This window comes from Silurus aristotelis (assembly GCF_946808225.1).
Source record: "Silurus aristotelis genome assembly, chromosome: 2".
Lineage (NCBI taxonomy): Eukaryota > Metazoa > Chordata > Actinopteri > Siluriformes > Siluridae > Silurus > Silurus aristotelis.
In genome coordinates this window covers 18,159,136-18,184,554 of record NC_139575.1, presented here as the reverse complement: position 1 = coordinate 18,184,554, position 25,419 = coordinate 18,159,136, and the positions used below count along the sequence as shown (strand labels likewise).

Genomic DNA, 25,419 nt, shown 5'->3' with positions numbered 1-25,419 from the left:
TTTATAATGGTTTTTATTTGCTAACCATAGTTATATTACTATGGTTTTATTAAGGCTGTAATAGTAACAGTAATTATGTAATAGAAATCATAGTAATCGAGGCAAAAACCAAGGTTATGCCACAGTATTAATATTATACCATCTCAATTCCATTATCTTTGTCTTAACACTGGGTATGTATAGTTAATGTGTTTCATATCATATAAACAATCTTGTGAAAGAAAACAAGATAAAGGTCAAAATTTGTTTTTACAATAGGCAATGAAAACATTTTTAAATATATAATTAGTAGAAGAACAGCAAAAAGTGTAGATAAAGACTTTTTAACTGTGATTTGAACTCGAACAATAATTAACATAATTTCAATTTACAATATAAAAACTAATATAAGACCAATCGTTTAACAACTACGAACAATCCCTCAAGTTAAGACAAAAATCACAAGGTAAAGTAAAAAACGAACAAACAAACATCCAATATCACATCCATAAACTCTAAGGCGAGAAAATGTAAGCGGAAGTGACGTCAGTGCAGGAGGAGGAAAAAAAGTGCGCGCGGAATTTCTTCATTTGTTTCAGTAAGAGAGTTGGGTAGTGGAGTGTATAGCGTATATTTAAACAAACCAACAAACTAAATAAGCAAGTTGTTGGATAAAATGTCTCATTCTGTCGAAGCGGATTTACCACCGAACTTGTCATGCCTGAAAGTAAGTTCTGACAATAAAAATTCAGCTCGATAAAATCCCAACCCGGGCAACATTGCTAGACATGTAGCAAGCTAAGCAGCTAGCAACTAGAGTTACAGGCAGTAGTGTTTTTATCCTGCACGGGTTACAGTGAATCTAACATAATAACAGTAAAAATGAACAAAACAATGTTTCACTGTGTTCATACAACCGGGTTTAACATCTGTTCAATAGGACTGCTGATTAGTAGGCTTGCTATGCTAATCCACAACAATAACATTCCGGCATTTATGGAATCTTTCAGTGGCTTTTACGGAAACACCCGAGTTAGTCCGAGCCCGAAGGATAGTTTTTTTGACTGAGTTATTCTACCTTAAATGCATTTAAATGACCACAGCACGCTTGAAAAGTTTCCAAAGATATCTCACTCGTTTGTGACAAATTGGACATATATGGATAAATGTCTGAGGACACCAGACTTTTCCAGTCTATATGTGGCTCATCTTGAAAGCAGTTGTATAGGATCTTTAGATGTGTTGACATTATTAGAGGGACAGCGCATGTAGGACGTTTTGGTGACAAGGTGAGGGAGGCGAGATTGAGATGGTTTGGACATGTGCAGAGGAGGGACATGAGTTATATTGGTAGGAGAATGCTGAGGATGGAGCCGCCAGGACAGAGGAAAAGAGGAAGGCCAAGGAGGAGGTTTATGGATGTGGTGAGGCAAGACATGCAGGTAGTTGGTGTGAAACAGGCAGATGTAGAGGACAGGGTGGTATGGAGATGGATGATCTGCTGTGGAAGAAGATGATGATGATGATGTGGTAACATTACAATTTCCCTTCACTTGAACTTGGAGACCCAAGCCTGTTCCATCAAGACAATGCCCCTGTACACAAAGCCAACTCCATAAACATCTAGTCATCACAAGTTGAAAGATTTTGAGTGACCTGTTATTGAGCTCTGATCTCAACCTTACTCTTTGGGATGAATTGGAACGATGACTGCACCCCAGGCCTCCTCACCCTACATCAGTACCTGTCCTTATGAGTTACTAAAAGTTTTACTTGTCACATATACCTTACAATATACTGAAATTCTTTCTTTCCAGCTTGTTAGGGAAGCTGGGGACAGAGTGCAGAGAGGGTTAAGGGCCATACTCACAGGCCCAACAGTGGTAGCTTCCAATCAGTAACCCTGAGCTTTAACCACTGAGCTACTAATGCCCTTTGCTTCTGAATAAGCACATATCTCAACAATCACACTCCAAAATGTAATGAAACGACTTCCCAAAGTAGTGAAGGTTATTATAACAGCAAATGGGAACTAAATGTGGAATGGGATGTTCAAAAAAAAGCACAGAATCCTTTGTCTATAAATTGTATAGTAGTTGAGAGAAAGAAAGTTAAATAATTATTCGATATCTAGTATAGTTAGATTAGATTCAACTTTATTCTCATTGGGAAAGGTACATATACAGAGCCAATGAAATGCATTTAGCATCCAACCGGATGTGCATAAGTGGCCTATTAGAAATAAATAGCAATATGTTAAATGAGGGTTTGGGTCCATATGTACTGTACAGGGTTGAGAGTGACATGTACAGAAGGTGCAGTAGGTACTGTTGTGTATATAGTGTTAATATACAGTATAACTGTGCAAGATTGTGCAGAGGAAGACATCAAGAAGATTAAATTTTCAAATAACATAAGTACTATTCTGTGTTTTCTGTCCATTCTGTTATACTGTGTAATAGTTTGCTATACAGGTTTAATTGGTTAAAGCTCAGTAACTTGGGTTCTTTAAAAAGCTCTGTGGTGTAAATAAATACCACATACACATTTAAATAATGAGCCTTATTTTTAAATCAAATATTTATAAATGTAATCAGTACTAGGGAGCTGTGTGGAATTAGTATTAGTTTTTCCGATACATTCCAGGTCCCAGGCTGCATTAGGTTTGAGAAGTTCTGCTCTGTGTGGTAATCCTGTTTATTAAATCTGCACTACACATTTAAATTTGAGTGTGACATGAGCGCTTAATCAAGCAAAGCAAAGCAAAACAAAAAAAGATGTCCTAATAGTCTCTGATGCCTCCTTATCCTGTATAAGGGATCTGTCGCAGTCCTACATTAACACTAGTGTATGTTTTATATGCGTAATATGTCTGGATCGTTGTTGTACTGTTTTATACAGAATACAGAAGTGTACATCTTAAGAAATGTATAATATTACATATGAATGAATTAGAGTTGTTCTGTATCAGTTCTCTTTTGATTTTGTTTTTTAAAAAACAGAATTTCGACACTTTGCTCCGATGCCCCATTTGCTTCGACTTCTTGAATATATCCATGATGACTCAGTGCTCTCATAACTGTAAGTACAGCATGTAACCCAGCAGTTGGTCACAGTAGTATTTATTTATGAGTATCTGATTTTGTCCTGTGTTCTGATGTTGCAGGCTTTGGCAAATACATTTTAATTCTGTTTCAAAATGTTTTTATATTTCTTTTTTTTTATTATTAATCATCATTTAATTTAATGACACACACTGTTCATAAAAAGACAGCAATACAACAAACAAAGCAACAATTACAACCAAAAAAAGGTGTGTTGTGTAATATGGAGTAGATGTGTGTGTGTGTGTGTGTGTGTGTGTGTGTGTGTGTGTGTGTGTGTGTGTGTGTCGTTCTGTACATTTGTACAACAATTTCCAGTTTGGCCCCGTCATGTTACCTACACTGCTTAATATTGAAATATGGATTAATATAAAAAAACTGACAAAATGACTTCCCCACCAGATTATTTCTCTCTTTCTCGAAAATGTTTTCGAACGACTGAAATATTTCCAAATGTCTGCCACAGTATGCATGTGATTTAATATGGTGAAAAAGAATTATTTTGATTAGATTGTTGTTTGCTTTTTTCCACAGTTTGCTCCCTCTGTATACGCAAATTTCTTTCCTACAAGTTGCTGTGTCCAGTTTGCAACACGGTGGGTATTACCCAACTGCACTTGCTCTCTATAGCCTATTCCATTGTTCTGTAACATAATATTGGTAATTTAAAATCATTTATTTGTTAGTTTAGAATACTAGTGTTGTAAATCATGCCTTGAGTAAAGGTGTAACTATATTAAGTTGAATATGTATCAAAGTTAATAACAACTTTCAATTTCAGCCCCTGACAGAACAAGAGCTGAGAAACAACAGACTGTTAGATGACCTTGTTCGGAGCTTCCAAGCTGTGAGGTAATGTTCATGATTTCAACTAGGATGTGCAGCAAGAAAAGTATCATTTCTTCTTATCGCAAGACATTATATGACATTACAGTGGAACCTTGACCTACGAGTTTAATTCGTTCCGTGGACGAGCTCGTATCTCAATTTGCTCGCACATCAAATCAATTTTCCCCATTGAAAATACTTAAAATGGCATTAATCAGTTCCAACCCTCAAAATGCCACCCTGTTTTTATGTTTCATTTTATTAAATTAGGAAAATACATTTCTAAATAACAAATCTTGTATAAATACATAATAGAAAGAGTATGTAAAGATATAATAAGATTTTATTCAGTTTATTTACCTTGGAGATGAGACGACTTGAGCTATTGAAAACGCTGGTGGCTGAGGGTGGGGGTGGTGGGGAGAGGGGGGTTTGGTTGCTCGTGCAATAAGCAAAAAATCGACCGAGTGACCACTTGTATCTTGAAAAACTCGTACATTAATGCACTTGTAGGTCAAGGTACCACTGTACATGGTTCTTATAAGTTGTCATGATTTAAAAATTCCTGTAAAATGTGCATAAGAGTGAAAGACTCAATATGACGCATGAATATGTGGGCAAACGTTTGTGGAGACCTGACCATAAGAGTCGCTTTTGCTTTTTGAACATTCCATTTTACATTTAGTTCTCATTTGCTGTTATAATAACCTCCACTCTTCTGGAGGTTGGATTTTGGCGTGTGGTGATGGAGATTTGTGGTCATTCAAATTGTTAGTAGTAAAGTCAGATACTGATGTAGGTTGAGGAGGGCTGTGGTCCAGCCAGTATTTTAATTCATCCCAAGGTTTTCATTAGGGTTAGAGCTCTGTAGCAGGGCACTCATGGTCTTTCACTCCAAACCATCTTCATGGATATGGCTTTGTGCACAGGGACATTGTCATGCTGGAACAGGTTTGAGTCTCCTAGATCAAGTGAGGGGAACATTTTATTCTATCACATGCAAAGACCTTCTATTTAAATGTGTGCTTCCAATTTTGAGAGAAGACTTTAGAGAAGAGTCACATATAGCTGAAAAAGTCAGGTGTCCCAATAATTTTGTTCACATAGTGCATATGTTTGAGTCTAAATAAGCGTGTGTGCATCCATAGGTTCTATTCACTAGAAATATGGATGAAGTTAAAAAAATAGATTAAAAAACAAAAATCAATGAATCAGTTTAAATCTCCATTCAAGGCTTAGAGATTCTCATATGCAAATTCTCTCATCCTAATCACTAATATAACGACACACAGTCGACTGTTAGTTGCATTAAAAAAAAGATAAATTGCATTAGAATGGTATTACTGTAGAAAATGTTTAATATACAGAAACTATTATTTTTGTCCTTGCTGTATTACTGTGTATATTTATGCACTTGTCACACCATTGGGTTCCCAAAAAATACATAATACTTATGACTTATGATTTTAAACATTGTCATGGTTTTGAGAATAAACAGCTACAAATGATATATACAGAGATCTGGCCAAGGTTATTGATTTTTTTTTTTTAATTAATATAATTTAGATTCACTTAATTCCTATCTAAATATTATAGTTTTTGCTCTTGCATCAGACATGGCTTTTTCATTTTAAGATAAAAGTAGGTAATGATGGATTTTGAATAAATCAATTTCAAATGCTTTTACAGATCAACACCTCTGTAGATAAGAAAATTCATAAATCTTTTTCCCTTTTGCGATCACTGATTGACAGAAAGAGGGGGAATAAAAGCTTTGCCAAGTCTTCATCTCGTGATAATAATTGTTCTATAAAAGACTTTTAACCCAAATCAACTGAGGCTAAAAATATGTAATCCGAATGTGCAAAATACCTGCAAATCCAATGATCTTGATTTATATGAAGTTTCTATTAGAAAAAGGAGAGCTAAGAAAGCATAGGCTCTATTGGGTAATAACATTTTTTATACTGATTATACAGTAGTAAAACATTTCGAACACTTTGTTAAATCACATTTTATTGGGCATCAGCTGCTGTGATGAGAAACATTTGGGAGAGTGCAATTTTTCTTTTTCTGTTTCCGTTTGAAAACTACACAGTCGAGAGCTGCACTATAAGCACAGAGATCTGGTGAAGTATCCTGCTTACTGCGAACAAAAGGGCAGGAATTGCCCCCCAAAAAAGTGTCCTTTTCCCTCGATACATGTTATTTTATTATTTTTTAAAAAATGGAGTAAAGTTTACTAAAGTAAAGTAGTAGTCTTAGTTTTATTTTTGACAGTATACTACATCTACCTGAAATGCAAAAACACATCACTCATTGTGCAAATAAATATCATTTTATTCTGTATGTCAATTAATAGATTAACTAGTTATACTATTACCAGCACAGCACACACATGCTTCTGAATAGCTTTTTAACCTGAATGTGACTTGCATCAAGCCCAGTACACAGTTGATTATTTTAATTTGAGTTTCGGTCTGCAGTCTATAGAAAACAGAGTGTACATGTGTAAAACATTTTGCAGTAACTACCGTAGTTCTGCTGTAAAACGTTGTGCAGTGCGGTACAATGGGCTGTTTAAAGTTTTCTTTATTGTTTAAGGTATTTAGGTTCACAGGGGCCAAATGAAACAAAGGCTGAATTTGGCACTTGTATTTGACACATGATTTAGAGCAGTGAGAGGGTTTTAGTGGTGTGGGATCATTGCCACTCATAGATTCAGCATCCTTAGTTTGATCCTGATCTCCTCATTCTCATTCTCCTCGTTCTCCTCATGTTTCCCCTTTCTATCTTCACCTTTTATGTTATGTCTAGGATAAGAGATTTAAACAGCATGTGCTCAGGGCATTATTTTTTTGTTGCAAACAAAGTCTATGATCCCGGAGCAGGGGAGGGGGTGCATTTTTCTAAATCTTGGAAATGTCCAAGTGCTAAGTGTGGTGTTTTCAGAATTCTGTGCTTAAACTCTGAATTTTGGTTTTAATTATAGTGCATCACCATCGCAGACCTAATGTTTAATGTCAAAGAAACGAGCAGTGTGTTTTCACACTGTATGACATTTGTGTATTTTTTTAAAATGTATTTATTTTTTTTATCTTTATTTTATTTATTTGTCTTATCTGGTCCCTCAGGGCACTTTTGTTGCTGTTAAGAGATGTTTGTGACCACATTACATTTGTAAACTAAATAACAGTGTCCCTGACCTCATTAATATACCATTTATTTCACATTATAGCCTGAATTAGCAACTTAGTTGTGTTATGTACACTATCTCTTTATATCAGTGATCTAAAATTGCATTTAAAAAAAATATACTGCAGCCTATGACATTAAAATATTACAACTCTTAATGTTAAAAAATTGGTCTTTTAATCATTTAATTAGATTACAGCGACTGTATTGTATTTGAGTTTTTAGCTTTCTGAGCTGTGACCAGGCTAGTTAGACCTCTGTGAACCACCCCCCCCTCCCCCCAACCTCCAAAAAAAAGTCCTCACACACTGACAGTGTGTATTTTGTTCTGTTTCAAACAGCAATTTTAGTAATAAAAGCATGCCTTCCAAGCACCCAAGTATGTCTCCTGCTTGTCGTGAAAATAAGAAGAGGAAAGCCATCAGTCTAGAGCAAAAAAAATTATATATATAAATCAGCATTAAGCAGGAAAGACGGTCACAGTCATAGCACCATCTTCGACTAAGGATAATTTTTTTACTTACGATGGGGTCGTTGTAACGTATCTCCATCGTAAACTGAGGACTACCTTTATTCTAACGATTATTCCAATACGAAATAAAAGGGAGAAGAAAAGACATTTAAAGTCTCTTAAAACGAACAAGTAATTTGTTTTACTTTTTAGAATTTTTTTTATTTTTATTGCTAAAATTACATACAAGAGTATTGGTGAATAATAGCCATGTAAATACAAATACTGGTGCGTTCAAAAAGTCCCTCTGCAGTGGCCACGTAGAGTAGGTGATGGGAAACTATTTGTTAAATGAAACTCATAATTATTAAACTCATGTGATTGTTAAAAGCACGTGGGGTGTGATTAGTACAAAAACAAGCACCCAGATGCCAGTATAAGTTAAGGTTGGTGCCAGTCTAAACACCTGATGGTTTCATTTGAAAAAGTTGTCGAATGGTTGAATAGAAACATTTCCTTTGAGTTTGTGTTGGTCAGGATTGTCTGTGATGCTTTTAAAATGACAGTGGGTGCATTTTGGCACCACACTACTGATGAAACATGATCACATGGTCATTATAGATGATTTGAGACATAAAAATTTTTAGCTTTGAACAGTTAAATGCCTCAGCTGTCCACTTCTCATAGGATTATCCAAAAAAGATAATAACTCGGTCTGAACAGAGACAGAATTTCAACCAGAAACAAGTGTGACACTTTTCTAAGATCAGAGAGCAATGATAAAGCACACTCCCACTCATGAGTTCTGTGATGTTTCTCTGTCATGTGCTGGAACATGGACATGAATTTTATAATTGCTGCTTTAATGTCAACCCTTCTTCACATGCACCTCATTCTTTAAGCCCTGCAAATAAAGGTTGATCTCGAATAAGACCTCGGAAAGACTGATATAGTGGAAATCTGTCGTGATGATTGAGAATGCAAGGCAGCAGTGAATGATGAGAAATCAATTAATTTTCTTCATATAAGTTGGGTTACTAATGGAACACTGACTTCCTCTACATTGTGCTTTGAGTCTAGTTTGCTAGCAGACATCAGTCTTTCCAACTCTGTCTGGTGTGTGAGGGATAATTTACTACGTGCTGGAACAAAAGATGGCCATCAGTCTGGGGAGAGCAGTACCTTAGATATGTGTTCCTCTCAGTTGCTTAATTTCCTGTTGTAGCCTGCTGACGCGAAAGGCAAAGTACATCATGGACCTTACAGGCAATATAGGTGATCCTTTTTTTTTTTTTTTTATCTTATCTGATCGTGTGTGTGTGTGTGTGTTTGTGTTTAGAGAATTGATTGGGCCGATAGTATGGAATGTTCTGAATGTTGGACTTTTATATGCACTGACCACTCACTGGGAATATCTGTACACCTGTTCATTCTTGCTCTTATTTTATCTGACGTTGTAAACATTCTACAGGTTGATCATGACTTTAAAATAGTTTTTGATAATTATGGTAAAGTGTAACAACAATTAAACAAAAAAAGTGTCATACGTAGGAAAAAGTAAAAGGCATTAAGAGCCAAACGAATCAAATTAATCAATACACTTTTTTTTATTATATTGATTAAATTGGTTCACTAACATTAAATAAATGCAAAAATTAAATTAAATTCTTTACATTTGTTAAAGCCCAATTGGGTAATAAAGATAATATCTGTTCTGCTTATTTCAGAATACTTTAACAAAAGTCTTCATTCTTTTATTTATTTACTCCCTCGATGTGTGAAGATTTTTTCCTTTTAAGAGTAACATAAAACACTAAAGAATTCATAGCGCTAGCGCAAAGTCTCAAAGTAAGTTTTTTCCTTGCCACTGCCTATAGGGATAAACTTATGAGGCTAAAATTTATATTTGCAATCTTTACATTTTTGTAAAACTTCTGATGTTCAATGTTAAGAGCTATAGAACAAAATTTTATTGAATGTCAATTGTGAAGTCTATATACATTAAAATTTTACAGAATGCACAAATTGGGACCTCTGGTGTTCAAACAGTTCAATTTTATTGCATGCATTAGTAACAGAATGCTGATAGAGCATATTTCCATGATGCACATCTTTACGTTTTAGTATTATATAGCGATGGACTATTAAAAGTAAAGGAACTACCCAGTATGATGTCTTAACCATAAATTATGGCTAAAGGAGATACTCACTCTTGTACGTTTGTCTGGTTCCTCTCAAGGTTTCTTCCTCATTACATCTAAGGGAGTTTTTCCTTGCCACAGTCGCCACGGCTGCTCATCAGGGATAAATGCACACCATTCACCTTTACTGTTGATTTCTATAAAGCTGCTTTGAGACAATGTCTGTTGTGAAAAGCGCTATACAAATAAACTTGACTTGACTTGACTTAACTAACTTGCGTTAAATCCTTGTGTTAATGAAGTGGCAGTAATGCTCCTAATTTTTTGTATGCTTGGAGTGGGGTAAATAAAATAATCTTCATCTGCTGTCATACATAAATCCGATCATGATAAATTGTCATTTTTGCGTTACAATTCAAGGAGCTCATAATCTGTCATATTTAACAAATGTTATTTAGTCAAAGTAAATTAATCCCTTGTAGTGATTCAACTTGTGGCTTATCCTGTAGCAGTAATAAATTAACACAGTTGCCGGCTATAACCAATTAGCAGTCTCTGACATCGTTCTTAATGGATTTCTCCCCCTTCTCTTTACAAAACCCTGCCTGCTCTGTGAGTCTTGAAGGATCTGTTGGATAAACACCATGTCCTGACAGCATAGTAATAGGATTCAGTCAGGGATTTCTGCTACAATGGATTCAAAGCTTTTTATTGGAATTGATTACTTGTTTATGGTAGTTTGCCCTTTTCATGCCCGTACAGTTATGATGATCCCGTTTTTCCTACACAGTTTTACACAAAAAAAAATAAAAAATGAACTGCTTAATATGTACCTACTAAACATGCAAATGTTACAAATTTTTTTCACTTGCTTTATTGATTTCAAAAATTGATTTCTTTTAGTTTTAGCTCATTGATGTGACAAGTATGCACTGTAGTCAAATTATAAACCAAACAGAGGGGTTTGTACACATTTTATTGCATATAAAACATACTATTTCATCCCAGTGTGGTAGTGCACCAATAGACCAAATCAGCTTTACGTTACAGCAGAAAACTTGCAGCTAGATAATGGGAACAGAATGATCCTAACCCCTGCTTATTGGGGTCTGACATTACAGTCTCAAACACAAGATCTAACGGTGTTTTGCTTCACTACTTTGGGTTTGCACTGACCACTACCTAATCAGACTTTCTACTACCACAGACCTTCAGAATCTGGCCTATAGTGCAGACAGGTTTTGGTTGTACGAAAGGGAAAAAATTATACTCCATAAAAAATTATATTTTTGTAAGCTGTGCAAATAATGTTACTGTGAATGGCAGAAACACAAGTAGTCTTTCTGCAGTCTAAGAATTTGGCAGGTCAGTAAATACAGGGAATCATTTCTGCATAATTTCTCATGTATTTTTTTCAAACATAATTATTTCATATAGTGCGGAAACGTACTACACACGTAGGACTGTTTCTTTGCGGAACATTATTACTTGCACATCACCCACTAAACTCTGGAACGCGCTAGACAGGTAAACACAGAAGATAAAAACTGATTTAAAAACTGAGGAACAGGCAGAATCTCGCAATTCTGACTTTTTTACTTGCAATTTCAACTTTTTTTTTTTTTTTTTAGCCGATCGGGCAAGTCTCTGTAGTATCAGAAACTTTACACATAGAAAATAAAATGGGCTACAATTCTTAGAATCGCATGGTATCATAACAAAGCGTCTGATTCCTAGAGAGAATTTTGAGATTTTTCTGTTGTGGAAACGAGCTACCATATGATTCAGGCCATAGAAAACAACAAAGATTCCAAAATGCTAATTTAAAACTAAAACATAAAGAAAACACCGTACAGTGTGTTTACATTTTTCTTTTCTTTTAAATTTTTTTTGAGTAGTCTGAAATTAACTTTTTTATTTATGATTTTTATTTATATATTTGCATTATGATGTTATATGGCAATTAAATGCACCAAATTTGACAGATGTTCTTGTCTGCATTTTCAAAAATAAAATGTTCATTTTTGTAAAAAGGAAACAAATTAAGAAGATAATTTTGATAATATATTTTGTTTAGAAAGGTCTGTAATAGCTGCATTTAATGGGCTTTAGAATGGTTGAAGATGGCGTAGACATTCTTCTTCAACAATAAAAATTGACGTTACAATAACGCCTTAGTTCTTCTATAAATCGACTGCATGATGACACTTCTGCCAGCAAAAACTTTCAGGTCCTTTTATTAGCTTCTAGCAGATTCAATTGTTTACCATTTATTTTTTTATTTTTTCAAAAACATGAATTGTAATCTCTCAAGCCTAGTTTTTTACTTTTTCTTTAACAAACAGATTTACTGACATTCTTTCTAGAATAAAAAAAATTAATTCAGACTTTCTCTGTGAAGTCTGGGACTGGCAAAAAAAACAAAACAAAAAAACAGCCACATGTAAATACAGTTAATCCACAGTGCTTGACTGTAAGGAAATGATTTTATGGTGGTGGTCTGTGTTGGCTCTTTGCCAAACACAAAACTTCAGTTTCACTTACAGACTCATCCATCCTGAGAGTTCTCCAGACCTTTTCCAGCTTGTCCAAAGTCAAAGTGGAGCATTATCATCATTATTGTTGTTGTCATGGCATATTTGGCTGCTCATTAAATGCAGTTTTTGTTTTCTGTGTTCATTCCTCTCTTTATTGTTAGTCTGCATGATTTTCTAGAAGTGTTTATGGTGTTTGGGAAATGTCAGCATTTAGTTATTTTCATTGTGGCCCCAGGGGAAATGCTGTTATGAAGTCCACTCTTTGGCAAAGTTGTGATTGTTTTTAATGTGAGCAGTTTTGTCCTACAGTCAATTTCTGGAATGGAGGCGTAACCGCAGCAAGAATGTTCAGCATCCTCTGCTTTCTTTCTCACTATAATATCTTCTAATAATAGCTTCAACTGACTTGGTTCTTTGCATTTTTCTGGTTGCTGATGCCAAAACACAGCTTTCCCGATCTGAGCTTGGCTAATTGGCAAATGGTTGTATTTTTTTAGATTTTATGTTCCAATAAATAAAGTTAATTTAATAGGAAGTTTTTGGCTTAAAAAGGTTACCTATCATGCAGTGGGTACCCAAATGTTTAATTCCTGACAGTTGGTGTTGCATATTTACATTTCTATTCATCAATAAGTTAAATTGAGTCCGAGGGGACATGGGGATATAATTGGGCTTCTGGCCTTAGTATCGATTTTCTCTCTGATCTGCCATTGTGCTTGCCCCGTCTGCTCTGTCCTCTTTCTCCCACAGCTTGTGACTGACCAGTGAACTCCTAAAGACATCTGTGTGTACAGAGTGAAAAGTTCTGGTCTAAATTAGATTATTAATGACAGATCTTTTCTGATTTTCAGATTTTTTTTTTTTTACATTTGTGTAGTGAAATCATTTAATACTTTTTTCTATTTAGTGGATTTAAATAAGTTCCTTATTGAATTGATTCCAAAAGTATAAAACACCAACTGACTGATTTATTGATATGACTTTCAGACACAGTAAGATGTCAGGTTTAACAGTGGGGCTGGTGTTTTTTTTTATTATTATTTCTTTAACCACTGTTGTAGTTTGTTGTTGTAGTGTGCAGTCAGGAAATTGCATGTGTGCCAGATTTCTCATCTGATCCACTATGAACTGCAGTTTTCTACAAACAGTAGTGTGCAGTGCGGTTACTGTGACTCGCACAGTTTACGTGTGCACACAATGCCCAATTAGTTATTTTGTGCCTTGGTCTTATGCTTCTTAACAATACATCTGATTTGACCCGAGACCCCAAGAGTAGAAAAGCAAGTGATTGGAGGGAGAGAAAGGAAATGGGATATCCATTTGACATTCTTGTAATCAACTTAGCAAATAAATCCAAAATTTTTACCATTTAAGCAAATTGATCAATATCTGTATGCTCAGCAAAACGTACTTCAAATAAACTAGTTTTATATTTATTGAAATTGTATTTACCAAAGCAATGAAATTCTTTATAATAAATCGGATGCGCTCCCACTAAATCGGGCCGCACCACATCATAAATATGGATCCTCTGACGTTTGACCTGCTGCTCACTCGGACTGTCAACAGGAAATGCGAATCCTTCATCACGCTGAAAACAACCGGGCATGAAAAAACACACTTCACCTGTGTTCTGAGCTGCACGGCATCAGGAGAAAAGCTTCACTGATGGTGATTTTTAAACGCACACCGACGCCAAAAGAAAAACTCTTAAGAGAAATAGTTGTGAAAGGAAGGAGGAAGAGAGTGAACAATGACTTTCTTGGTAGGCTACTGTTTAGATACAAGTCGTGTTACAGACACTGTCTTTCATTAAAGCCTGTGTAAAGTTTATTAGTTTCAATTTAGGCATATTTATGTTCGAAATAAAAATCTTTGTAAAATTCAGTGGGTGCGGCTTATATTTGGGTGCACTTAATAGTCCGGAAATTACGGGAAATTGAGAAATCTTTAACAGTTATGGAGTGACTCGCTGCAGCGACTACCAATAGGAGTAAAAACAGAGGAGCACCTGTGGATTAATAGTTGTGCCACCCAGTAATAAAAAAGAATAGCAATGTCTACTGTCGACTTCACAGTACAGTGGCTGGCTATGTGTGAATATGACTTTAGTTGGAGCAGACGCTTGATGAGTATGCAAATTATGTCAATTATGCTATACTCTTTTGTCATCAGATCATGGCCTAGTTGAGAATCTGAAGGTGATTTCATCATGTTAAACAGTGGAGTTAAACTCATAACCCAGAGGCTTCACGTTGCCGAATAGGTCATTCTTCTTTGCAAGAATGGTGTTCTTTGCTGAAGTATTATTGCATCTTGTGGTAGTCCAACACCTGATTATGACCCACTGTTGCAATGAATTCCTCTCGTGTTGCTGTAATTAACTATCAGTAACTCCAGACTGGAATGTATACAAGGTGACCTACATTCCTACATATTTTCATTTGTCTAACAAATGAATTTCCTGAATGATTTTTAAATGTGTACAGGTGAAAAGCACAATGTTAACAGTAAGAGGTATTGAGTGTGAGCTGAAAACCACTACGCATGTATAACTTTAACAAGTCCTTAGCAAATATTTATCTATTTAAGTATTCATTTTATAATTAAAATGTATCTTTTTTTGTATTAACAATAAGAATGAATGACATTTTGCTGCTTCAGGCAATGGAACACAAAACAAACTTTGTTATTCACTGTTCACATAATTTAGATGTCAACAGCCCCAGAGTATCCAGTGTGATCATTTCAGTAGTCGAGTATTCTACCGTTTAGTCAACCTATTAATCAAGTAATCAGATAAGTTCTTTAAAAAAATACAAGAATACAAGAATGTCTGTGAAAACTAAACCCATTTAGTGCATTTAATTGCCATATTACATCAAAATGCAAATATAAAGAAAATCATAACTAAAGATATAAAAAAAATTTTTTGAATGACTTTAAAAAAGGTAAACGCACTGTGCAGTGTTTTCTATGTTTTAGTTTGAAATGATCTTTAAGTGTTTAAAAGCTCTGGCATGGAGGAGTTGCTGTTGGATCTATGATGATCTCAGTTGTTTAACTATTTTACGAGTTGCTCAGTAGCTCCTGGTTCCACGGTATTAACTGACTGTATTAGACTGTAGAAAGGACATTACTCATCACATTGCAGTGCTCATGGTAGTTCTCACTCCCCTTTTTTTTTTCTTTTTTTTTTTTTCTTTTTTTTTTTTTTAAGATTTATAAATCTTAAAAACACTCTTTGTCACCCAAATGAGGATGGTTCCCGTTGTGAGTCTGGTTCCTCTCATGGGTTGTTCCTGATACCATCTAAGGGAGTTTTTCCTTGCCACATTTGCCCCAGGCTGCTCATTAGGGGTAAATACACATCATTCCCTTTAATTCTTAAGTTCTGTAAAGCTGCTTTGAGACAGTGTTCATTGTAAAAATCGCTATAGAAATAAACTTTAACTTGAACATTGGAAACTTGTTGTTTTCTTTGGCCTGAATTTTCTCCTCACCCCTTTAACTAAACTATGATTATATAGTAATATATATTTAAAGCAAATTACAAAAATGGCAGGACATGTTTCAAACAGCCAACACTGCCAAACACCAAGGTGTTTCTTTTTTTTTAAGGGGCTGCAAATTGGAAAACTTCGCTTTATACATATAATGCAGCAGGTTATAAATGTACATTGGTTATATATCAATTACAGTCTGTGATAGTGTGAATGTACTAGGTCTTCTCTATGAGTAGTATCTCAGTGGTTAATGTGTTGGGTTACTGACCGTAATGCCGGGGGTTCAAGCCCATATATCACCAAGCTGCCACTCTTGGGCCCCCTGAGCAAGGCCCTTAAACCTTTGTGCTCCAGGGGCGCCGCATCATGGCCAACCTTGCACTCTGAGCCCAGCTTCTGAGCAAGCTGGGATATGCGAAGAACAAATTTCACTGTGCTGTAATGTATATGTGACATAAAGGCTATTCTATTCTATTCTATTCTATTCTATTCTATTCTATTCTATTCTATTCTATTCTATTCTATTCTATTCTATTCTATTTTTGATTGCCACACCTTCTATATACTATGATTGCCAGGCTTTAATTACAAGCTTATTTTTGTTTGGTTATTAAGGGCCGAGCTGACTAAGCATTTAATATGAATGGTTTGTACTTTCCTACATGAAAAAGCACAAGTGAAGCTCTTTTAAGGTGTTCAAAGGAAAATGAACACGTAATTCAAAAATAGTCGGTACTGGTAGTAAGTGCATTACATCTGATCTGTGAGGGAAGCTGTTCTGGTGGGAGGTTGCAGCTTCTGGTGGTGAGCCATCCCGTTCTAATGATAGTCATCATGTGTCAGTTGTAATCCACACTGTGTGGATATAGCAAATGCTCCCTAAGAGCTGCTTTTGGTTTTCATCCTTTCCTCGGCCTGGTGTAACTGGATAACACAAAACAATAAAGAATATTTTAATGCACCGGATAAGCTTGTGGGACTCGTAGCCCGTACTTATTCCATCACTCAGATGCACTAGGGCTGGGTGATGTGGACAAAATTCTTATTTCACGAGGTGGATAACTTTGTTTTGTAATGAAAAATGCAATTATGATTACTTTCTCTAAAATAGATTGAAAAAAAGTGAAAAGCACTTTTTCTTTTCTCCCTTTGTTTGGCAGTGGCATTAAACAGAACTCTCACAAATAAGAACAAGAAAAATATCACTGTCAGAATGGGAGCAATATGAATGCAAAATATTAAATATTAAAACCAGATTAGTTTTCAGACATCTTTGAGTTGGGCTGGTGTCTGTCTTTGCTCTGTCACTCACTCCTCAATGCTAGTTTTTGTTATAGCACCCCTCAAGTAGCTTCTAGCTCCAGCATTAGCTGAAGAAAGCTGCTCTTTTGCATCATTAGTGATGGACAATGTGGAAAAAACTTTCGTTAGACATTTATTCTGCTGTCCTACTTTATTTTTTTTATTTATTTATTTATTTTTTTACCAAAACACACAACCATAATGAATCAACACAGAAAAGCTTACCCATTTTATCCAAATGTGGAGGCTCATGTTATTGTTTAAGTTTCCTTTGCTGACCTAACTCAGTTCTGTGATTAGGTTTGCCTTTTCATGGCTGAGAAATGCAGTACACTGCCATATTTGAACATTGTGTTGATGCATGTTTATCACATGTAAATTCAATACAAATTTCCATGTCATCTATATTACTAATACAAGCCATGATGTCCTACTACGTTTCTTACGAATGCCGATAGTCATCTATTGCTTTCGCTTTGTCATTAGTGTCACAAACCCACTCTGCAAAATAGCAGTTTTGTAAATGCATATATATAATATTATATATAATGTGTTGTGTCTTTGTGGTTGTGATTTGATATGTGTCAGCCTTTTTCTGATTGACCTTACTAACTTGAAGTGTTTTTTTCTCTCTCTCTGTGTTGTCTCCAGGCAACAGCTGTCTCAGGCGAATTTTGAGTCCCCGCCGATCTCCCCCAAGACCCCGACAACGGCTGTCGGAGGAAAAGCAGCGAGGCAGAAAGCCCTTAAGAAAGAAAGCGCTACTCTGACTCGCTTTTTCCAAAAACGAGCCCCAGTCAACTCTTCCACAGGAGCACGGTCAGGCTCTAAGGGTCTACACCCAGTGAAACTGGAGCCCATGGAGGTGTGTGTGCAGGAAGCCCTGCTGCCTGACAGTGCAATGACTGTGACCACAGCAGTGAAGGAAGAGAAGCTGGATGTGCCTGTTTTTCCCTCCACATCACAGGATATTAAACCTGTAGTCAAAGGTGATGCATTACTTATATTCTCTCATGCTCATATTTGCTCATGTTCATAACCATTACATCCCTTTATTCTGTAGATACAACGCCAACATGTGCCACTAAAATAAAATCTTATCTAACATCAATTAAGTCAAGAGGAAACTCGATCCGTATGGAATCCGAATGATATTTAGCAGTAGTGTGCTCACTTGAGTAAAAGTACTCGCTTCTGAATGTTTGTTGGTGCAATTCAATGTCCTAAGAGATTTCTGTTGTAATAGGCACATAATGAGACCCTTACTTTATACAAACTCTCACCAGAAAAAGTTCCCTCAGCAGATTTCCATTTAACGTAATTTATGTATATACAACAAAGTAGCGAGGAAAGGCATGCTTTTCTGCAATGTAGTGGAGTGGGTAAAGATGTAGATATTCCACATTCAGATACAATGAAGTAAAAGTTTCCTGCGATAAAAATACACATAAAATACTGATACCTGAAAAATGTGTCCTTGGCAGACAGGATATAATTAATAGCACAAATTGTTGAAAATTATATATTCACTAAATTGGTGGCAGGTTTTGGTACATTCATTAAATGTTTTATGGTTTAAGTTGTTTTCACTAAAGACAGTATACAGTTGAGGTCATAAAGTAAACCTAATTACTTGCTTGTTGCTGGTTACATACATTTTAAACAGCTTATTATGTAAATGTATTCTTCTCCATCTAATTACCCATTGCTGTGAGGTTCTGAGAAGAGAAGATTTCTCAGTGACCTCAAATGGTAATATTTGTGCTGAAGAGTTTTGAATTTGCAGTGTCTTTCCTAACCACCTTTTGAAGGTTTACTTAAAAGTTTACTCTGTCATTTGCATTCTGGAAAGCATCTTTCATAACTGCAGGATATGAACCGAACCGTGGCCATTTCACCTCTGCTTTAACGCCTCCAAAATTGCTACATTTTGTGCCAAGCGGTCCTTAGAGTTTTTATTGAAGTGAAACGATTGTGATGGATAGAAATAATCATCTTCAGAACAATTAGACACACAAGTTTATTTAAAATTAACAACTCGCAACTGAAGCAACAATCAAACAACTACAACTAAAAAAAAAAAAAAAATCCCTGTAGTATATCAACACAGAAAACAGGTGAGCGCTAATCTATTTAATTCAAAGGGTTCAGGCTTGTTGATGCCTGAAGGTATTTGTTTTACCTGTTTCTTATGTGAGTAAACTTCACATGCTGAAACCTTTTGCTTCATTAGTCTTTACATTATGCTTCACTTATTAAAGCATCTTTGTGTTTACTTGGATGTTGAAGCTGTTGAACTCTTGTCCTTATGAGTTTTTGTATTGTTGTCTTTTTTCCACTTTTTACCATAAAAACATAAGGACTTGTACGATTTGTAATCGTCTTTTATACACAAATAAGTATCTAAAACTGTTCACTAAAGCTGTGTTTCTGCTTTGGTTTTATCTTACAGTGGAGTGTCCAGTGTGTGGCGTGGGAGTGTCTCAGCAACACATTAACAAACATCTGGATACGTGTCTGGCTAGAGGGGAAAAGAAGGACAGTCTTAGAAGGTTTGGGAATGAAGTTAATATTATTGCTGTAAAATGGACCGAAACCTTCATGTAGCTGCTGTAGCAGAAATGGCAGCAGAGTTACTTACGTCTTTTATGCGTAAAAGGAATTAGGACTTTTTTTATTGCTGTTGTTTTATGGTCATATAATCTTCCAGTAGAGTGGAACCATCAAAGTGCGGAATTCCTGTATCTTTGGTTATATGTAGCAGTGCGTTTCTGCTACAGTTCAGAGTCGGAAAATACAGCAGCAGCTTTCATTTCTGTTATGTGAGATATGATTTTGAAGTGAGGGTTATGCTTGTGAAGACACTGTGAAGCATAATAATGTGACATGGGCAGAATGATTTGATTAGTCTACATAAAGCTTTTTTTTGTAGCGCTGTATAAGAAGAGTTTTATTGACAAAATGTATTATTTTCCTCTTAGGTCTGACCAACTAGGCTTTTCCTGTTCTGCATTTATAGAGCCCAAGTGAGTGTCTAAGGCTATCGTACAGTAATACAAGTAACGGGTTGCTTTTTCTTTTTCTTTCCTCACGTTAAACATCTTGGTAGATGATGTAAAAAAGCATCATTACTCATTTGTCTGTCTGAAGATGCGATCAGCACACTGCTGCTTTGCCCTCTACAGATCACTCACTGCTGCTGTAGAAAACAGCACTGAAAACCACCATGTAGAAATCTTACTAAGCACTACCACACAAATATGTTTTATTGACAGTATTTGTAATGTGAGAAACTCTGCATCGATGGGAGAGATGTATAAAGTCTTACATCAGTGCTCGATTGTAAAATATGTGCTTAGTGAATCATAGGGATGGAAAGGTAAAAAAAAAAAATAATTGCTAAAGGGCAGTGTTGCCTTTTCAGTCTAATCTGTTGTTAATGAAAAATGTTTGATTTATCTAACTAATATATTTTATTTTGTAACTGTGTTTCTGTCATCAGTGAGCACAGCTACATTTTTCGATAGCACATTTTTATGTCCCTGGATTTCTCCTTTTGTCAGCGTTGTGGCCAAATCCCAGCTATAAACCATTTATATATTTCTTTGCCTCATGTCAAGGCAGAAATTTGCCCTCAGATTCGTAAAAGGCGATCGTCAGGTTTCGGGATTTTGTTTATGTAAACGTGTTTCTGTGCAGCCCAATTATTCTCCACTCTGGCAGCTGAGGTCAGCCTGATTGGCTTTGCGGCAGAATATCATGGAAGGTCTGATGAATGCGGTTGTGCTTCAGCATTCTAATGGCCTTTAGCGCATCTCAGCACTCCGCATGCACACGGAAAGATTGATGGCAGATGGATGGAAACATGATGCATTGCTTTACTGCATCAAATTAATGCGTGGTGTTTTTCAGGCCCTGTTCCTAAATGGGATTTGATGAGTGACTTAGTGTAGTAAAAAGCCATTTTATGTCTTATTCAAAAAGCTTGGCTTTGCCTTACACGGTTGCTATGTGGCGTTTAGTGTGATTTTTAACCTTTTTGCAGGTTGGAAAATGTTCTAAATATTAATGTTTAGTTGAAATGCCAACAATTATTCTGTTTGTGTGCCATGTCAGTTGTCGGAAGCGCAGGCCGATGGCTAAGCTGGTGTACAACCTGCTGACAATGGGCGAGCTAAAGAGAAGGCTGAGAGAGTGCCATCTGTCCACACAAGGCTCCAGAGATCAGCTCATTCGACGGCATCAGGAGTTCACGCACATCTACAACGCACAGTGTGATGCGCTCAACCCCAGATTAAGTACATATTCACTGTTCAATGAGAGTTTTAATTATTTTTTTTTTAAATAAGTAAGTGTTTGCCAAAAAATTTACCTCCTGCTTTGGGTTTCTTATCTCCGTATTAGACCAAATATATTTTCACTTGAGACACAGGTTATTGAGACGAACCTAAATGCCTGTCTTGTTTTTGTATATGGGAACAAAAGTAGGAAATTTACTAGCTATTTTAGCTTTCTCTGTTGGGCATGCTGTGAAAAAAAGTATGTCTGCAAAAAGGTTTGTACATAAACATTGTGTGTTTTTCATGTTGTGTTAAAATATAGAGTAATAAACATAAGTTATTTAAGTGTAAGCGAGTAATTTATAGATGTGCAGTTAGTCATTCAGTGGAGGGAAATGAAGCTTGTAAAATCCACTGTCTGCTTGTGCTCTTTCCAACTTAGTTTTGACCTGCTGTCTAGCATTGAGTGAAATAGAGCGTTTTTTTGTTTAAAAAAAACAAAACCAAACAAAACGTATTTATATTTACTTATTTTTTGCTTGGATGGTGAAGTTTTTTAAATTATAGCTGCTACTTTTTTCTATGATAAATTGCAGTCAAAACTGACAGTATAATTTAAATTTCAAGAGTTCAAGGTTCAAGATTTAGGATTGTTTTTAAATGTTTGATTCTCTCCGCAATAAGTCACGGGGTGTATATTGGCAAAACTGTCTTCAGGTAAAAGATGGTTTTGTGTGCAGACCATGTCTGCCCCTAGTTGATAATGCTCAGGATAAGGATGTCTGCCAAACGCATTAGATGCTTAATAATAAAAAAAAAAAAAAATAAATAAAAAAAAGTTCCTTTGACTAAACCAGAAGTGCAATGTATTTTTATAGTTCTTTTTCAGCAAGGATAATCAGGGCAAAAATTAGAATGTTAAAACAGGGAACTAAATGTATACAGCTCAGAGAAATCATCTTCCTTTCATTGCTTTCTTCTTTCACCATTTGATAGCACATAAATCGTTGTAAGACCCATTCATTCATATATATATATATATATATATATATATATATATATATATATATATATATATATATATATATATATATATATATATACACATACATACATACATACATACATACATACATACAGTACAGACCAAAAGTTTGAAGGCATCAAAACTATGAATTAACACATGTGGAATTATATATGGAATTATATACATAACAAAAAAGTGTGAAACAACTGAAAATATGTCATTGCACACGTGGATTTATATATGGAATTATATACATAACAAAAAAGGTGAACTGAAAATATGTCATATTGTAGGTTCTTCAAAGTAGGCATCAAGAGCATGCCAAGAGTGTGCAAAGCAGTAATCTAAGCAAAAGGTGGCTACTTTGAAGAATACAATGACATATTTTCAGTTGTTTCACACTTTTTTGTTATGTATATAATTCCATATATAATTCCACATGTGTTAATTCATAGTTTTGATGCCTTCAGTGTGAATCTACAATGAGAAGGTGTGTCCAAACTTTTGGTCTGTACTGTGTGTGTGTGTGTGTGTGTGTATGTATATGTATATATATATATATATATATATATATGTATGTATGTATGTATGTCCCCCATTTTCAGGTATGAGTAAATGATAATAAAAGGTTAGAAATAGTAAAATATTATAACATCAGTATAAAATTTGTATGTAATTATTTTCTAGTTTTTTGTGTTGTTATTATTATTATTTGCCTCGATGCTTTGTTTAGTCTATTTAGCAACACATGGAGCACTGTTTCCCCACAGAACATGTTTATATTATTGAAGCACCCTAACCCTAACCCCACCCCCTTGTAATTTTGATTTTATTTCCTAAAATATAGACTTTTCTTTCCGAATTTTTTTTCGTCAATCGAAAGGCAATTTTTTTGCCTAATTCTGACTTTTTCCCATCGTTATTTCTGGCAATTAGTTTTTTTCTCGCTTCTGACTTTATTTCTCGCAATTACGACATTTTTCACATCACGTCACCCCTGTAGTGCTAGAAAGCTTTACACATTGAAAATGAAATGGGCTACAATTAGTAGAATCACATGGTATTAAAATAAGCTATTAAACTCTGATCCCTGGAGATAACTAACAATCTAACAGTCTAACAATCAGCTCTGGGGAAGATGGAACAAGACAGATGAAGCAGAGGAGCCTCATTCATACACCAACAGCTTCAAACTTCAGACCGACAACATGGTTACCAGTGGATCACAATTGCGAGATAAAAAAAAGGCAGAATTACGGGGAATTAAGTCAATTGAGAGAAAAAGAAAAAAAAGAAACGTGAGGAGGGAAAATGTCTTAACTACTCCAGGAAATTCAGGCCAAAGGAAATGACAACGTTTCCAAAATTTGGGATAATTTTAAACTAAAATATAAAGAAAAAACATATTTTATTTATATATTGGTATTTGCATTTTGATGTATTATGCCAATTATTATTAATGCAATAAATTGGTGTAGTTTTCACATATATTCAGCAATAAAATGTTAAAAAGAAAAGTTTGTAGTAAAAAGTAAAAAGTTTCTTATTCTATTACTTGGTTATTTTCAGGGACCTGTCTTATTTTCTCTTGTATATTTAGTATTGCTCTGTAATCAAGAAAAAGTACTTCTTATTCAATGGAATAATCGTAAAATACTTGATTTATTAAAATAATTGATAGCTGCAGCCTTAGTGTAAATATTATATGGTATATTTATTATTTCCAGTAAAGTTTCTCTTTTCCCCTCCTTTGTTTTTAGACTGAGCATATGTTTTTATTTTTTGAGGAATGCGGAGGTGAAATTTTAGTATTAAATACATCTGCAGTCTTCTAGATGGATTCTAGATTAGTATGGTTAGTACAATGTCAGCAACAGCATTGTACTTAATATATGGCTTTTTTTTTTATTATTCTGACAGGTGAGGACATTGCAAAAGAAGTTGAAAACAACGAGAAGACGAGGAACCAGCTAAAGAGTGAAAGTAAACCTGTAAGTGCATTGTCTTGCTTCTACTTTTCATGAAGCGTGTAAATTCAATTCGTTTACTCAAAGCCTCAAGCCAGTGTTTTCTTTTATTTTTGCAGGTAATACTCATCAATAAAAACCACAAAGTTGAAGAAATCGAACAACTGCATTCAGATTATCGTAAGTCGGCCAATTTTCAAGATTTTTCAATATATTGTAAACAAATGAATAAAGGGTGCAAGTTTGTCCAGCAGCCTAAGATTCATAACTTGTTTTGGGATTTGATTTCACTTTCTTCTCAATTTAGTTTTTACCATTTTTACTCAACTCTGAGAGAATTTGTGTAGTTTAATTGAATATAATCCAAGTCGGGCAGTTAAGATATGATGGACACTAAACAATGCAGGCAAGGATTCTGTGTTGTGATTCTTCCAGAAATGAGACTGAAACACACATTAGTTTTGTCATTTTTCCCTTAAAATCATTGGGTGTTTTCTCCTAGGTATAAAAGGTGTATTGGAAATAAAAGAGAAATGTATAGAGTCTAGACACGGTTTCTTAAAGAGCGGTATGCGGCATAATTCTTAAATAAGCGGTTATTATTTGTTAAATGAAAAGCATTTCTTTCTGCTTTTTTTTTTAAGGTTGGTGTAAATATAAAAGCAATAGAGCCGTTCAGCCAAGTCGCTTAGTGAGCATTAAACGTTTTTATTTTCTCCCACATCTGCACTTGTACTTCACTTCTGAATATTCATTAGTGTGTTTCGCATGCCGCGTTTTACATCGTGCACACATCAGCCGAGCAGTCTGTCTGCCAGAAAGACCGATTCATTCAGTCGATGGATGACTTTTCAGACTCAGGCAAACACGGTTATGTGCAAAATAAACTACGGAGCAAATATGGGTTCAATCAATATATTTTCATGGATTGTGAGGGGAAAAATTAAAGCTTATAGCTGAGACTTTTGATTATGTAACATTAAGTTGAGTTAAAGTCTCTTTTCCCTCTTTCTCTTCTACTCTTGTCAGTCTGAGCAAATACATTATATGGACAAAAGTATTGGGACACCTGACTTTCACAGTCATGTGTTCAGATTTTCCC

At 35.3% G+C, this 25,419-nt stretch overlaps 1 protein-coding gene across 8 annotated transcripts in view; it reads left to right on the top strand.

Moving 5' to 3' along the window:
• Positions 1–509: 509 nt before the first annotated feature.
• Positions 510–25,419, top strand: part of rad18 (RAD18 E3 ubiquitin protein ligase) — a 62,669-nt gene continuing 37,759 nt past the window's right edge. For 6 of the 8 annotated variants that reach the window (XR_014530221.1, XR_014530222.1, XM_083521217.1 and 3 more), the window contains exons 1-10: positions 510–706; positions 2,982–3,060; positions 3,618–3,679; positions 3,865–3,935; positions 17,695–18,032; positions 19,496–19,595; positions 20,025–20,069; positions 21,160–21,341; positions 24,271–24,341; positions 24,437–24,497. Coding sequence is in view for 6 of the 8 variants with exons in the window: in XM_083521217.1 (XP_083377343.1) it covers positions 656–706; positions 2,982–3,060; positions 3,618–3,679; positions 3,865–3,935; positions 17,695–18,032; positions 19,496–19,595; positions 20,025–20,069; positions 21,160–21,341; positions 24,271–24,341; positions 24,437–24,497 (1,060 nt within the window). In the remaining 2 variants the exon portion in view is untranslated. The remainder of the gene's footprint in view (positions 707–2,981; positions 3,061–3,617; positions 3,680–3,864; positions 3,936–17,694; positions 18,033–19,495; positions 19,596–20,024; positions 20,070–21,159; positions 21,342–24,270; positions 24,342–24,436; positions 24,498–25,419) is intronic. The other 2 variants (XM_083521221.1, XM_083521220.1) reach the window with 1 other exon arrangement.